Below are 16,836 nucleotides of genomic sequence, written 5' to 3'. Positions count from 1 at the left end.
TGGATGCATGATAGATTTGTGGAAACTTGACAAAATAACAATTAAGTCATGACAAGGCATTTATAGCTATGGGCTTTGACTGCAGCAATCAATTTCTGTCAGATTCATTTTCCACTTTGGAAAGATGAGTAACAGCATTTTAAAAGCAGACACAAAATCCAACAGTGCAAAATTACTAAATTTGTTAGTGAAAAGAAATGCATCTTAAAAGAGACACTGAAAGCAGCAGAAAAATTTCAGAGAATGATAAGAGGACATATTTCAAATTTAATCCATTAAAACAGACACACTTAAAACTTGGGAGTATGTGATAAGTCACTGTCATTAGTCAATTCAGGGCACTGACCTTGATATTGTCATACTTTTTATGTTAAATGGAACTTGAAATTGCAAGCTTTGTTATATCAAAGCTTCATTAACTGAAGTATGCCTACTTAAACAGAGACACACAAAATATTTTGTTTCTAAAGGCTTTAGAGTACTAGTTTTCTATACTTTCTATTGGCTAACTGGGTTTTACATAATTCTTCTCTAAGCATGTCCCTCTTTTCCTTTTCTACTCCATTCTTGCCCCAATTCTTTTCTTAGAGATAAACAATTTGAGTAGTGCCTGATCTGTCATTAAAAGAAAATGGATGATTTTGATTATAAAGTTTACTAAAGAGCATAAAGGATATATTATTTTGCAAAATATTAAATAAACATTGTAATTTTATGTTATGTTGTTTAATTTTCTTTGTACTTTTCAAATTTATTTATTTTGAAGTTAAGTTTTGAGTTTTTTAACAATTGCTCTCAATAATTTGAATTTTTTTTTATTGGGTATGTGTCTAATGATAAAAAAATACTGATATTTTTAATGTTTATTATTAAAAAGTGATTTGAGATATTTTTTACACTAATTATTTAATATAATTAATATGAATATTGAAATAAGTTAATATAATCTAAATTTAGAAAATTTACGTAAATGACTCATTTACCAAATGTAAATCTAACTAAATTTTAATTGTTAAAAATTGTAAAGACAAGCAGATTTTTGTTTTAAAATAATGAATTATGTGAAAGTTTTTAACATAACATCTATTTTATTGATAGTTTTATAGTAAGTTTACTTATGCAGAGTTATTAAATTAAGTAATTTGAAATAATATGTTTGTTTAATTTTTAAAAACCAACTGACAGTTACACATTAGTGAAAATATGTAGAAAGACTAAAATGTCTTTACTCTCGCCATGCCCAATCACCAGGAACAACAATCTTCCACTGCAGAGATGACCTTAGAGGCTACACCTCTAAAGGTTGAAAAGAATGATGAAAACATATAAAACAGTCTAAAAGTTGGGTGATAAGCCCAAAATAATTAAAAATACCATATATACAACAAATACAATGTGTAAATCCATCAGCCAGTTTTTTAAAAAAGAAATATTGATTCTGGTAATTGGACATGGCGAGAGTGAAGATATTTTAGACGTTCTATGCGTTTTTGCTAATGTTTGTGTAAATTAAAATTATTTCATTATAAATTTATGAATGTAATATTTTGTGGATTATTGTTGTATTTTCATACGTAAATGAAAAAGATATTTGCATGAAAAAGATTTTATTTAAAAATAAATATGTGATAGATCATAAAATTGATTTTTGTTCTTTGTGAATTATCAATATTAAAATAAAAAAATTTTTTCTTTTATTTTGCAGTTTATTAATCAACATGGAGGATGCAGTAATGCATTCACTTCATCTGATCACACTAACTTTTACTTTGATGTTTCACCAGAATATTTACAAGGAGCATTAGACAGGTATTTTTGATATTAATATGATCAAAGCTTTCACTATTTTAAGTTTAAAGTTTTTTTTTTTATTATTATTATTATAGTAGAGTCCTAGGAACTCTACTCTTGATTTTTTAACATTCCATAAAACTTGTTGCATCATTAAAAAAAAGTACTTGTAATCTAATTTTTACCTCTGTAACTTAACACTAGGATCAAATAAGATATTGTTCTTCACTGGCAACACTTTATAATAGAATCAATTCCACACGTTAACAAAACATATAGTCCTTTTTCCAAAATGCTATTGCAAAATGCCACAATACAAATGTCACTAACTTAAAAGTAATCACTGGATAGCCAATATTTTTGTAATTAAATTTTTACTGCAAGGAGAAATAGTCATTATTGTTATGTTGCTAATATACACATGAATTTGTACATATATCATCTTTACAAACATTTTTCTACTTAGACTAGCATTTATATTATCCACAAAACTTGTCATTTTCAGTAACTCAACATTAAATCCACATTAAGTTGAGTTTGCAAGACTCTATTGTATAACATATTTCTAGTATTTCTAGTATATATATACTAGAAATTCCCCCGTTAAGCATGACAATAATTTTTATGAGAAAGTAGAAATTTAAGAATTGAGAAGAATAGAGATTCCAAGAGTTCTTTTTATTCTTGATTGATTATTACATTATAGATTTCAATATTTGTGTAGATTCCAGTTTTCCACAGTTCATAAAAAATTTTTGGCAGTGCAGTTTTTTAATTCATAGTCAGTTAGTTGGTGTGAGGGTGGCCAGGGGTGCAGAGTTTTGATTGCACTCTGTATACCACTTAATCGGCTACTAATTGTTAGGATTAGCCTCAAAGGCAAAGGATGGTGATTTTATGAGTGATAAATATGTGGAGACTAAACGATTGTAGAATCACCTTCTCCTTTTTGTCAGGCTCCCGACACCAGATAGGGTAATTAAAATTACATGCCCTAACTTGCTTTTACAGTGGTGCCTCGTATAACGTACGCCTCGAATAACGGACGCTGCGAACAACGGACTTTGTTTGGCCATTACGTGACTCGAGCAACGGACTGGCTGCGAACAATGGACTTTCCGGCATAATTGGTGACTGCTCCATGGGTGCGTTCTTTAATGCGTCTCCGCTACTACGGGAGTGAGCGGCTGTTTGTAGGCATTTAGAAACGACGGTGAAAGAAAGATGGCAGTGCCCGCACTATCGATAGTATGGTGATGGATGAATCTATAATTCTAAAATATGAACTTTAAAAGGCAAAAGAAGGGTCCCAATTGTAAAATTTAACCATAAAATGGATTATTTGTTGAAAGAGCATTCAAAATAGCCTCGAAAAAAAATTCATAAAGACACTTACATCACCGCGTGCGCTAACTCGTGCTTTCACAATTTCTAAATTCTCATTCATAAAACCACGTAATGGACTCGGAAACGAAACTATCTGAGCCATGGAGGATGCCATGTAAACTACTTTTCATCGCTTTCCACCGTAAACTACTGCTACAAGCGACCGTTTTTGCCGTTCGACGGCGTGCACTCCCACCGGAATTTAGGAATGCGTTCCGCAGGAATTTTTAAATGAATGTCGCTCGCGCAGAGATACACGGAGGAATAAAAGAACGCACCCCATGTTCATTTTTTATGATACAGTACGGTTATTTTATGCTGCGGAACGAATTAGATGTTTTAACATGTATTTCTATGGGAAAATTCATTTTGTATAACGGACGTTTCACTTAACAGACGTGCACCTGGAACGGATTAAGTACATTATATGAGGCACCACTGTACTTCAATTGGTAAATGACATCCGAGTGACGACATCCAAACATAGGAGGGTTAAATTGAGTGAGGTGGGACATGTCGTTAATGATAAATGATCTGAACTCAATAAACGAATGGAATCAAAGTATATGCATAACGAGTATTATTTATTAGATTAAATGAATAAGTTATGTACAAGACTCTACATACAATATATAATAAGTAGATGTTACTTTTATTCATGATATCTATATAATGATTTCTATATAATCTATGTTCTCTATGCTTTGCGCGAATGTCACACTAGAAAGAGAGAGCTTACAATAGTTTTAATTCATACTTACCTTCACTTGATCTTGACTTCAGCTAGGCGTCAATGCATTGATACATATATTCAGGAGATGGAGTATGTGGAACAGGAAGAACAATCTTCTATGTGTACAATATATTTCTATGTCTTGTTCTATATGGCACCTTCAATATTATGGAAGGTTGTCCTGGATTATACGGAATTTTCAATTGTGGAAGATTGCCTTCTTATGGCCTCTCTGAATTGTAGAGAACAGCCTTGAATGGTGGAAAAATTCCCTTTTTAACGGGACCTCTGCCCAATAGCATATGAGGAACACTTGTGATATGTAACGAGTGCAGAGAGGGTAAGCTGACTTGTGGCTATATGAAATAGCGATAAGCCATGTGGGAAAGGAAGTTTATTTCCTTCTTTCTTCAAAATGACGGATGTCACTTCCTCTCTTGGGAATAATAATTTAGATAATTAATATATTCCTTACAATAATTTAGGCCTATAAATCTTGACTCTCACATTGGTGTCTTTCATTGATTCAAGTGTAAATGTGTACTTTTAGTGAAAAATTTGTATTTATAATTAATGTTGGAAAATTTATTTCTATTTGTCTTTTATCATAAGAGATAATATTTCTTATATAATAAATATAACATAATATATAAAATAATGGTATTTTTAAATCTTCCCATAACTGGTTATATATTAGTAAATAACACCAACAAAACCTTCAAAAGTATACCTGCAAATATAATTTAATATAAGCAGATCCTATTAGAATCAAAAACGTTTGTCATAGCATATTTATATTAAACTATACTTGCTGGTATATTTTTGTTGGTGTTATTTATAATGGTATTTAAAAGTAAATTACATTTATACTATTATTGAAATAACTATTGAAATATAAACTGAAAATATATTAACTATATACAGTGGTACCTTGTACTCAGTGGTGTAGCGTAGTGGGGGCGGCAGGGGCGGCCCGCCCCGGGCGGCACTTTTAGGGGGCGGCAAAATTTCACAATAAATACACAATACACATTACACCTGTACAATACACAATAATGATGATTGTTCTTTGCCGAAAAGGTTTTTAGAATTATTGTATATTTTAGTCTTTGAATTGAGATACCTATATAAGGGGGCGGCAAAATTTTCCTCCGCCCCAGGCGGCTGACACCCACGCTACGCCACTGCTTGTACTTCAAATTTAATTAGGGAAACCATTCAAATTCTGAATTGTTTAAAGTCCAAATCAATTTTTCTCCATTATAAATAGTGGAAAGTGAATTAATCTGTTCTCAGATCCTATTTTGATAAACTTAAACAGTAAATACACATAATTTAAAATAAAAATAACACAATTAAATGCCCTAAATAATAAAACATGAAAACAATAAATAAAATACATAAATACTGTACAATAAAATGAAAATTGCATTTACAGTACAGTACCTTAGTGAGGACTGATGTCCTGTTTCTTAAAGTATAGAGCTTGTTTGGCTTTCTCACAGTCAGAGATATCACCAGCCAATTGCTGCTCATTTATCCACACAAGGAAGAGTTTTTCCAACATCTCAATAACGTGTGATCTTACTGGAGGTAACATTGCCATACCTTTAATGACATTTGCTGTTTTTATTGCTTCTTTGTTTTTAAAATTGATATTGAAATTGATGGTGTGCATCTTAAATATTGCTATTATATCTGCCATATATGTACTGCTTTCATGCTTCACAATAAGTTCCTTTTTTACTCCAAGTGTCAAAACTACAATCTTTCCTCTTAGTCTCCCATACTCTTCTTGGATTCTTTAATAGGTGGATTTTATATACAGGGAAAACGAAATGGCAGAGTGTTCGTGTTCGTCCAAGCAAATCGCTCAGACAGGTCGATTTTATTCTCGAGGGGACATCTTTTGCAATAAAGTTTTTGCGATTCTGAATACAACAGACAACAAAAAATTTTAAAACTCATTTATTTTGTATTAACTAATCAAACATTTATTTCGAAAAAAATGTTTGTTTAGTTAATATTCAGATTTGCAAAATTTTTATTGCATAAGATGTCTCCTCGAGAATAAAATTGACCTGTCTGAGCGATTTGCTTGGACGAACATGAACACTCTGCCGTTTCGTTTTCGTTGGTCCACCCTGTATATATAACCAAACATACCAAAAATAAAGTGTAAAAGTTCTGAAAATAAACATGTATAACGTAAGAGAGATTGATTTTGCAGCAAGAGCTGGAGATAACTTGGGCGCACATTTATGCAGAAAGTGCATTATTTTTTTTAATGTGCACACTGTTCAAACTCAGGTCAAATTTCTCTTGGATTTAGCATTTGAAGTTACTCATTCGAAGTATGAGGTATCACTATATATCAAAATAAAATGCTAAAAAAAAATATTGAAAACTAATGACTTTGTTATAATGGAAAAACTTGTTAAATATCGCTGAATATGGACTTCACTAAATATGATATAAATCTGACTTCATTTTATATTATATTTTCTTAGAAATTAAATATATTTTTTAATTAGCTATTATTTATAAACATTTTAATAAGTATAATTTTTTTACTAGGTTTGCACAGTTTTTTCTTTGTCCTCTTTTTACGGAAAGTGCTACTGACAGGGAGATTAATGCCATCAATGCTGAACATGAGAAAAATCTTCAAAATGATTTATGGAGATTAAATCAGCTTGAGAAATCAACAGCTAATCCAAATCATGACTATAATAAATTTGGGACAGGTAAATCAGCGATTACTTTCAGAGTATTTAAAATTAAATTTATTATAATTCTTTTTTCTTCTCTGATAATTTTCAATCTCTAAATTAGTGGTTTACAACCTTTATTTTTCTTAAAGCCAGCATGCTAACTGGTTTACTTTGGCATGTTTTCTATAATATCATCAATGAAGTTAGACCACAGATTGTCATGGATTCTTTTGCACATTGTAATTTTTTTCTTTGTAGCTGTTAACAAAGGTTTTCTCATGCTGCAAGAAACTTAGTTCATTTCTGCCATTCATCATTGTGTTGTGCTTTGTGCATCTTCAGACAGCATATCCCATAACTTCAATTTTATATGTTTATTACTTTTAGTACATGTAGTATGTCTACTTGTTGTTGTTGTTATTCTTTTTAATAATCTGTATCAGTGTAAGATGTTTTTTGTTTTTATCCTAGAGCCTTGGCTGATGAAAAATTACCAATATGATTGCATTAAATTATCACTCATTACATTATTGTATTGCTTAAGAGTTTGCTTATTCCATGCAAATTGTTCTTTCAGATATGACATTGTTATTCTTTGCAATAATAATCTTTCTTGACTCATCTGCTAATACTTTCTTTTGGCATATTGAATGTACAAATATACAATGCAAAAGTGATGATAATTAGGGTGGAGTTTTCCACTTAAAATGCCATATAATATTCTGCCTTCAAATATAACTTTTAAATAAATTTTCAAAGTAATCTGTTGTTAATGATAGGCATGACATGTAGCTCTAACAAGAGGACAGGATGACATTGCGGTTGCCAATTTTGATCAAACTTGGTGAGGTTATAGTGCATCCCCAACAAGCCACAATACTCAAAATTAAACAAGAAAATTCAGGCTGGAAATTAAAATGACTGAAAACTGTTAGAATTCTTGTCATTTATAGAGTGGCCAATGGCTCAGTGGGGCCAGGCTTGTGTCATAATCATAAGGTTTGTGTTTCAAATGTTAGAGGTATCAATGTTATTTTATTTTATTTATTTTTCCTAAAACTATAATATTCACTTTATTCTTGGTACTTTTAAATTTATTATACTGTCAGAGAGAGAAACTGATTTATTTTTACTTGACATTGACTTGTTTCAAGTAACAAGTCAATGTCAAAAGCAATTAACAAATGCTACTAATAATATTTATTTAAAAACAAAACATTTTCTGTATAGTTGTGTACAGTACTTTGGCAACGAAGTGTGTACTTACTCTGGCAACAAAGTCATTGTTTAATTAACCTAAAAATGTCTATAATTGTGTTTTTGTTTGCTAAAGAACAAAAAGATGACTTTAATATATTGTGCTAACATCTACAGCATAGAAATATGTTCATTAGAAGAATCACTGCACCAAAGTATTATGAAATTTACATATTGTGAAAGCGTCCTTCAAAATCAAGACTTAATTGCAGCCAAGGATTCTTCATCAATTTTAGAAGTTGCAAATGCAGTAGAAGAAAACATTAAGCACTCTGATATTTTTAAATGTGATACAGGATGTATGTTGCATGATTCTCCTCCAAATTAGTTGATGATGGAAAAGTGTTTTTAAACATTAATCAAGTTTTGTTTTTCCAGTGATATAAGTCTTAGGGCTGTTTCACACTGTCACCGACTGGTCCGACCGGTCCGACCCGCCCGAGCCTATAATCGGGCCGACTAGTAGTAAAAGAATTCACACTGAGTACGATTATGTCGGTGGCCGACTCGTAAGGACCAATCGGAACGCGTCTTACAGATCAGAACACTAGTCAATCGTGGTAAGTTTTTCAATTTAAACAGAAAACATGGCCGTCTTTATAAGGTTGTCGTGTGTTCGCGGGCTAACGACACCATTTTAGCATTTTTAATGTCGCTTTCACTTGTAAATGAAATGTATCATGGTGAATTAAAGTAATTCGTTTTGTTAATATCGATGAGTGCCTGCGTATTTCTTAATAAAGTTGTTCTTAAACGAAGCAAATAGACGGAAATAAAAAATCGTTCGTAACTTTTAAACGGTTGATCGTAAGTAATATTTTTTTAATACCAATCAATTCAGCGTATCAAATTACATTTAGATATGTCTACGTCTATTCGTTAATATGAAGTTTAAGACTATTTTTTTAGCTAGATACCTTTCGCTTTACTCTAACCAATTATTTTTTTCAATGTCGCCTTTATAATCGGCTCGCCGAATATCATAAAGCCATGGATATTTTCTAACTTCGTTTATTAAAGCTTCCGAGAAACTTTACCTTCCGCCATTTTCTAACTTCGGATAAATCTAAACTCTGATTGGTTATAGCTTCAAAGCTCTCATTGGCTGTAGCTCACCTACTGCTCCGACGCGACTACAAATATTTAACTTTTTAAATCTGTCCGACTGGAACGACCAGTCTGTCGACCGACTGCTGTTGCCATGGCAATACGATTAGGAGTCGGACCGGTCGGCCCAGTCGGTCATAGTGTGAAACAGCCCTTATTGTAAAAATTTTTTCAATGTGCATACTGCAGAAATGTTTGTTTCACATGCTTCCATGACAATTATCATTTCACAAAATTGTGCTCCCAGAAAGCAAACAGATTGAATAATGTCAATAAAAGTGGTTTTTTTTATTAACAAAATTGGAATAATGATAATCTTTGTTTATATCTAATCCTCTTCCCCACTAAAATTATAAATAAATGTTAGTGTAAATCTCATATTTGTGTGAATATTTGAAAATAATTTTTAAATAAATATAATAAATTTTAAAATGCCAAGAATAAAGTAAAAAAGTATAGTTTTAGGGGGAAAAACATTGATACCACCAAGATTTGAAACACGAATGATCTCACAATTATGAATTCAGCTTGGCCCCACTGAGCCACAAGTCACTATAAACGATAAGAATTCTAACGATTTTTAAGTGATCTGCCATTTTTTATCTCAATTTTCTAGTTTAATTTTGAGTATTTTGCCTTACTGCTTGGTACATGTCAGTTATTAGGGATGTACTATAATCTCACTGAGTTTGATCAAAATTGGTGACCCCAACATCATGCCATCCCCTCATAAGTATTATGATTTTGATTCACAATATCTTTCTCTCATTTTATAAACAAATAAATAATGTATAAGCAAAAGTATAAATAATGAAAAGAAATAGCCTGTTTTCCATATCAAATAAAATTTTTTAACAGTGCTTTTACAGTAAACTGTAAGACATAAGAGGATGGTGATGATAATAATAATAATAATAAGAGCTTGCACAGAAGCACAGATTATTAAACATACAGATACCATAATATAAATATACTTCACTGGCAATATTAGAAAATGACACACACAAAATATACTATGACAGAGTCGTAGTCACATATAAAACAATTCATCACAATAGACTCAACGTCACTCTCATTGACAAATGCAGTAAGATTGTTTATATAATAGATATTTTCATTCCAAACACTCATAATAAAAAGTACTCACACCGAAAAAAATCAACAATTTCCACTCCACTGCTCAAGAAATAGAACAGATGTGAAGGATGGATAAGTGTTTATTGTACCTGTTTCCTGTCTTCTACTGGTGTCATACCATATACACTACACAAATGTCTAAAAACATTAAACTGTTATAAAAACATACACATGGCACTGCAGAAAGCTCAATATTGAACACCCATCAATACATTGTTAGGAAGTTTCTAGATGTTGACATGTATACCAATAACACAGTTTAATGTTAAACATGTTTGGGTAGCTATGCTTTGACTGTAGTCTGGCATAGCACTTGGCACCAATATCAGCTGAGCATGACATTTGCAATATATAATAATGAAAATCTCTTTTTATATGTTTTATGTTCAGCTCAATTTTAGAAATAACTTTCTTTACTACTAAATTAGTATGGATTAAATAATTAAATGAAAAATAATTTAACTGATTAAATATATTTCTCATATTTTAATTGCAGCTTCTGCTTCGTGTATCTCTTATTATTACAATAATGATTATATTTTAGACAATAATATACATTGAATTTGATACAAAATAATTTAAAAATTTTATAAATTATAACATTATTCTTAATAATTAGATGTTTTCTAAATTGAATACTTCATTTTTCTTTCAAATAAACTTAAACTTCAATTATTAAATATACATGCTTACATTCATAAAATTTAAGTTAGTTTTAAGTAATCTAAGATTAAATAGTGATTTAATTAGAATGCTTCAATAATGAATATGAAATATAAGTACATTTTAAAAAATATTTGGTTTAGTTTAACTTAAAAATTTTATTAATTCTCTTTAAATTTCCTATGGTAGCTGTATTATATATTGATCTAGTAATAGTCTCTTTAATCTGAAAAATATTGACTATTTTGTAAAAAGGCAATAAAGGAGTTTTTTGGAACTTGCTAAGCCATGAGGCAGTCTACTGTCAATATTTTTCGGATTAAAGAGACTATTACTAGATTTATTAATTCTATTAGTTCTGGAAATCTCCAGTTTTGTGAAGTATAGGAAAACATTATATTGTATTTGTATTTAGTTTCTACTTTTGTAAAAATAAATAAATCATACTTTCTAATTAATAAGATGAGTTATTTTAGTAATATTTTCTGTGCCATTATATAATTTTAAAAATTTTCCTTATTTTTTATATTCATATTATACTGAAATACTTCTTGTAAACTTAACAAAATATTTAACTAAAGGAATTCAGTAATCAGTTAAAAATCCCTCAATAAAATCATTTGTTAAAAAATTCAATTACTGTTATACCATAGACTAGGAAGTATGAGCCATTTTTCTGTAAAAAACAGCAGTTTTAAATAATGTTCTCATGAAAATTAATTATTTTTCCTACATCAAAATTACTAATAGAAGTATTATGTATATTTTCAAATAGGAAATAAAGAAACATTGGACATTAGACCTAAATCAGAAGGAATAAATGTTAGAGATGAATTACTCAAATTCCACGATAAATGGTATTCAACTAATATAATGTCTTTGGTAGTTCTTGGAAAAGGTAAACTTTTATTAAGAAATTTTATAATATTGAATTTTTTACAGAAAAAATGTTATGCTTATTTTGTTTTTCAGTTTATTTATTATTTTGAATTGTAATTTGAGTGTTTTGGTTTAAAAAGTTTTTGGATATTCTCCTTACTAGCTTTATCTATAAAGAGACCTTATTTATCAATCAACATTATATAAATATAATGTTGATTGATATCTCTTGCTGCAGTGTGTTCTGTAAAGTGCTGGAAACATGTAACTACTATCATTTAATAGCCATGGGTGTTCAATCTCTGTGCATAGTCTGTTTGTTATATCGCTTTATTGAACAAGAAGTTTAAGCATGAACTTGTTTGACATTCAAAAATCTACAATAAAGCTGTAATGAATTAAGATCAGTATGACCAATTTCAATTATGCAAGAAACTTGGGATGATACAATGATTTGAGGATATTACTAGATTTAGCAAAGAAAAACTATTCTACTATACATCAATCAATAAGAAGTGCAACATAATATCCAGTTTTGAGAATCTGGAGTTGGGAGAGAGATTTTTAATGAATTTGTTAAAATAACTTTCAAAATATTAACTTGATAAATTTTCTATCTATCTTTGTAAAAGGAAGCTCTTCCTTTTGACTTAGAAAAGCAGAATTGTTTTTTCTAAAATGATAGTTTGAGTGTGGTAACTCACTCGACTATCTGCAAAACCCATCAGACTTCTTCCTCATGACGGAAGCATAGTGTGACATTACAGTAATCCTATTGGATGTTGATTTAGTATAAAAGGTAAAAAGTCGCCTTTCAACTTGCTTTTGTTCACTTTTGTCTACTCTTGTCTATGCTCTTGTTTTTGCTCTTGTTTGAAACTTTTACCTGACATTCAAATGTTTAGCCAACACTCCCATTTTGGCACTTTTGCTGAGTGCCCGAGACATTAGCCATTCCTTTCCCAGTTCTCAACTTCCAGTTATTTCCAAATATTACCCAACTCTTCTCTACAGATGTATATGAACATCAGATAATAATAGTATTTCATGTAAACTCTCTCTCAGGATAAAATTAGAGGTTTATGATTAGATATCCTTGTATATTTTGGATTGTCGAATTTATCATTTATGTTTATCATAGCTATTGTTTTTTATTTACTTTTAGTTATAATTTTGTTTAATAAATATATAGTTTTAATCTAAACTATCGTTTAGATTTATTTAATGTCTAACTTCATCGTCAGCTTACAAATGCACATATTTTATGTATTTCATGCTCATATTTAATAACCCTCCTATTTTCTGATACTTTGCATCTTAATCTGTGAACTAGACTAAATGGTGTCACCAATCTTGGTGATAATCTGTGAGATTGAAGTATTTGAGTATTATTGACTTTCAATGATATTTTGAACTGGAACATACTCCAGGTCTCACACAGTCTTACAATCATAGAAAAATCTGTTCCAAATAGATATTGCAGCAATTGACTGATGTCTTCAAAGAACAGAGAAAGTTTGTTAAGAACTTATCAGTTGTTATTATTGCAAAGGTTATAATTTTTCTGTGCAAATTATCACTAGAGATGAGTTATGGGCTCATTATGGTGATTCAAAGAATAAGAAATGGTTGATGCTATTGATATTTCCATTCTCCACATTCTAGACAGGTTGGAAGTTAATGAGTGGTCCACAAGATTTTTTTTTTATCCTTGACTGATGTAGTGACCAGGATCAGCTAGCAAGGGGGTGAGGTTGAAAGACAAGAGAACATGAGTTGGAATCTATGCCAAGAAGAATGAATTAATCTTTTTGAACCAGTGTGAAGTATCGTTTATTTTTTATTTATTTATTTATTTTTTAATTCACCATTTTGCAATTCCAAATTGTTACTACATTTCCTACAGATGCAACATTGTCACCCTTATTCATTGTTTATTAGGAACTTTAAAATTAATTTCTTTGCTGTGAGGTCATTCTGATGATTTTTTGAGGGATGAAAAGGAAGAAAAATATTATCTTGATTCTAACTATGTAGTTTTTTAAAATATAAATTTGGAAGATTTATTTAGTATATAACATACTAGAAATTCCCCCGTCAAACATGACAGAATACTTTTTATGAGAAAGAAGAGATTGAAGAATTGAGAAGAGTAGATATTTCAAGAAATTCAAGAAGAGTTGATAATATTTCTATTTACTCAAGTCAAGCTTGGCATTGTGATGCTGTTTCTGCATCTCTTGACAAAGCCATTCTTACTCAATGTTACTCAAGTCAGACTTCACGACCTTCAGGGTCTCAGTTCTTATTCTTTTAGATCTAGAATTTACCTGACCAATTTTACTCTTATACTTTTCCCTAGGCATTATTATTTATTATTATTTTATTTTTGGTTTTCCGTCGGTTTGTATTATTTTATTTATTTATGTTTTTTTACAATATAGTGAGTCCTTTTAATACCATGTTGATAAAACAAAAATGAATTGTATATACTGTACATTAGTTAGATGAGCAATAACACTTTCTAAACAACAGACTTGTTAGATCATTACTTCTGATTGGATAATAGAACATCACATGGTCACTATGGAAAGATTTTTTAAAAATTTGTTATAGAAGTGCACAATGTGGCTATCATTTTTAAAGTTTAAATTTAGTGAAGTAAGTTTAAAATATGCCATTTGCCAAAATATTTTAAAATGTATCTTAAAGGAAATTCCATTGTCAACATGAACTAAATGAGATCACTGATGTCACTGCAACATAAATGCGATCACCAATCCAAAATTGATAAAACATTTATTCTATAGCTAATATTTCTACAAAACAAGTAACCTATACTTTGTCAGAATATAAAACAAATATAACCAAAATTTCATCTAAACTGCACAAAAATTTCAGGAGTTATAAGGAATTCACACACAAAGACACATACAGACAACAGCTTTTATGTTATTAATTTCTAGTTTATATTAATACTTTTATTCATTATATTAATTACTGTGATCAAAAGTATCATACTCACACCTGTATAAATTTGCATAACTGCTCATAGGCATCATACCACTAGCTCTAGATATAAGTATGAAGATGACTCTAAAAGCTCATACTAAATTTATATCAATGGAATGGTTTATAGAAAGGAACTTAGTGACTTCAAACATTAATTGTCAAGTAATTGGATGTTACTGTTGCAACAAATCTTTTCATGAGATTTTGAATGTGCTGTAACTGATCTGATCTGACAACTGTTAGTGATATAATTATAAAGTAGAAATGTGTAGCAACTGCAACCATGAACTGGTAGACTGCACTTAAGAAAGAGACTGCTGAGTATTGAAGAGAGTTGTTTTGACAAAACTGCATGTCTTCTGCAGAAACACTCCAAACTCACACCTCAACAAACAGCTATTGTGCAAAATAATCTGGAGCTATGGATAATAGGTTTCTATAACTAATCAACAGTCAGCAGCACACAAACCAAATACCAGTTTGCTTAATGCCAAGAATTATTTAAACTAGTGTAAATCTCATTGCTGGATCACTGACAAAAGCTTTACATAGGTTTAATGTTTTATGGAGCAATGAATCACACTAACCATGTTGCAGTCAGATAAACAAATTTGGATGTACAGAATATCTGCTGAATACTTTCTACCTGATTTGTATTATGCCAACCATTAAATTTGGTGGAGGAGACATAATGATAAGAGGATCTTTTTCATGGTTGTCACTAGATCCTTGGGTTCTGATTATGGGAATTTTAATACTGTGGCATACATTGACATTTTAGACAATTTGATACTTCTAACATTGTAACAGTTTGGTGAAGGTTCATTCTTTTTCTAACATAATGCACCTATCCACGAAGTACAGGCTATGTAATGTAATATATAGAGGCATTTAAGTGGAGAAATGTGAAAAATATATATTAGAGAAAATAGAAAAACAAATGTCATAATGAGTTTCAAAACTGCAACCTTCCTCACATCAAAATGTAGAACTACAAACTAGACAATTTGGCTATTGTTACTTCTTATTAGTGGTTATCTTATTTAAAAGTCTTGATTAATGTAATCTTTTTTTGAAAAGAAAGAATTTTGCAAGAAAAAGAATCTTAGCATGTTTAACAAGAAAGTGATCTCTATGAAATGATATACATTTCATTAACAAGTGGCATTGGGAATTACCAATCTTCCATTATAAGATGTATCTTTTGCATAACTAATTTATATCATTAATTATCTCAGTTATTTTATTTATCAATTGAACAAATAATTTTTAACATGTCAGATATTTTTAGAATATATTTATATTTTAAATTAAAATAATTATTACAATAAGTAAATAAATTTTTAAGCATATTAAAAAATCTGTTTAAATTTAGAATCTTTAGATGATTTATCTGATATGGTCATATCACTTTTTGCGGATGCACAAAACAAATCAGTAGATGTTCCAAAATGGGATGAACATCCATTTGGCCCAGAACAATTAAAGGTAAGCTTTTATTTATGCATCCTATATATATTATATATTTAATATCTTTAATTTTTATAAATAAATATCTGTTTTTTAAAAGACTCGAGGTTATGTTGTTCCTGTTAAAGATATCAGAAATTTAAATATTACTTTTCCTATCCCAGATCTTCAGCCTTATTACAGAACTAATGTAAGTTATTATTTATAAATTGAAATTAAAGATGTTTGAAATAACTTAAGATATGTAGTATAGATTAAACTGTTTTATCTAAGAAATTGCAAATTATAGGACAACACAGGAATTCTTTTTAACTTTTAGACATTCATTTTTCAGACAACTTGTACATGATATATCATTGAAATAACATTGTTTTAAAAAATTTTTACAAATAGACATTTGTTCCAATAATGTTTCATCAGTAACTGCTCTGTCACAACTGAAGAAGAATTCAGAAGGAATTGGAAAACGTTTGTGCAGTGTTCATTTTTTGTATTATATGCATTGGAAGTTGGTTCTGTGTTTGTGGTTACCAGGACTGAATCCTGACCAAACTTTTTGGGCATGCTGAAAGTTATAATAAGAATAATACGCCTATTTCTAGCACTAAACAATAGACAGAAACGTTATTTGGTGTGAATAAAAAAGTATGGCACTACACATGAAATATATTATAATGAAAAAGTATT

At 30.0% G+C, this 16,836-nt stretch overlaps 1 protein-coding gene across 1 annotated transcript in view; it reads left to right on the top strand.

The window, feature by feature from the left end:
• Ide (Insulin degrading metalloproteinase) overlaps positions 1-16,836 on the top strand; it is a 45,106-nt gene that overhangs the window by 9,124 nt on the left and 19,146 nt on the right. Inside the window, exons 5-9 of the mRNA XM_067273384.1 lie at positions 1,706-1,809; positions 6,488-6,657; positions 11,564-11,686; positions 16,055-16,167; positions 16,250-16,339. Coding sequence (XP_067129485.1) covers positions 1,706-1,809; positions 6,488-6,657; positions 11,564-11,686; positions 16,055-16,167; positions 16,250-16,339 — 600 coding nt within the window. The remainder of the gene's footprint in view (positions 1-1,705; positions 1,810-6,487; positions 6,658-11,563; positions 11,687-16,054; positions 16,168-16,249; positions 16,340-16,836) is intronic.

This window comes from Centruroides vittatus, unplaced genomic scaffold (assembly GCF_030686945.1).
Source record: "Centruroides vittatus isolate TY-2023 unplaced genomic scaffold, ASM3068694v2 contig_474, whole genome shotgun sequence".
Taxonomy (NCBI): domain Eukaryota; kingdom Metazoa; phylum Arthropoda; class Arachnida; order Scorpiones; family Buthidae; genus Centruroides; species Centruroides vittatus.
Note: the sequence above shows the minus strand (reverse complement) of the source record. Positions and strands in the feature narration are given on the sequence as shown.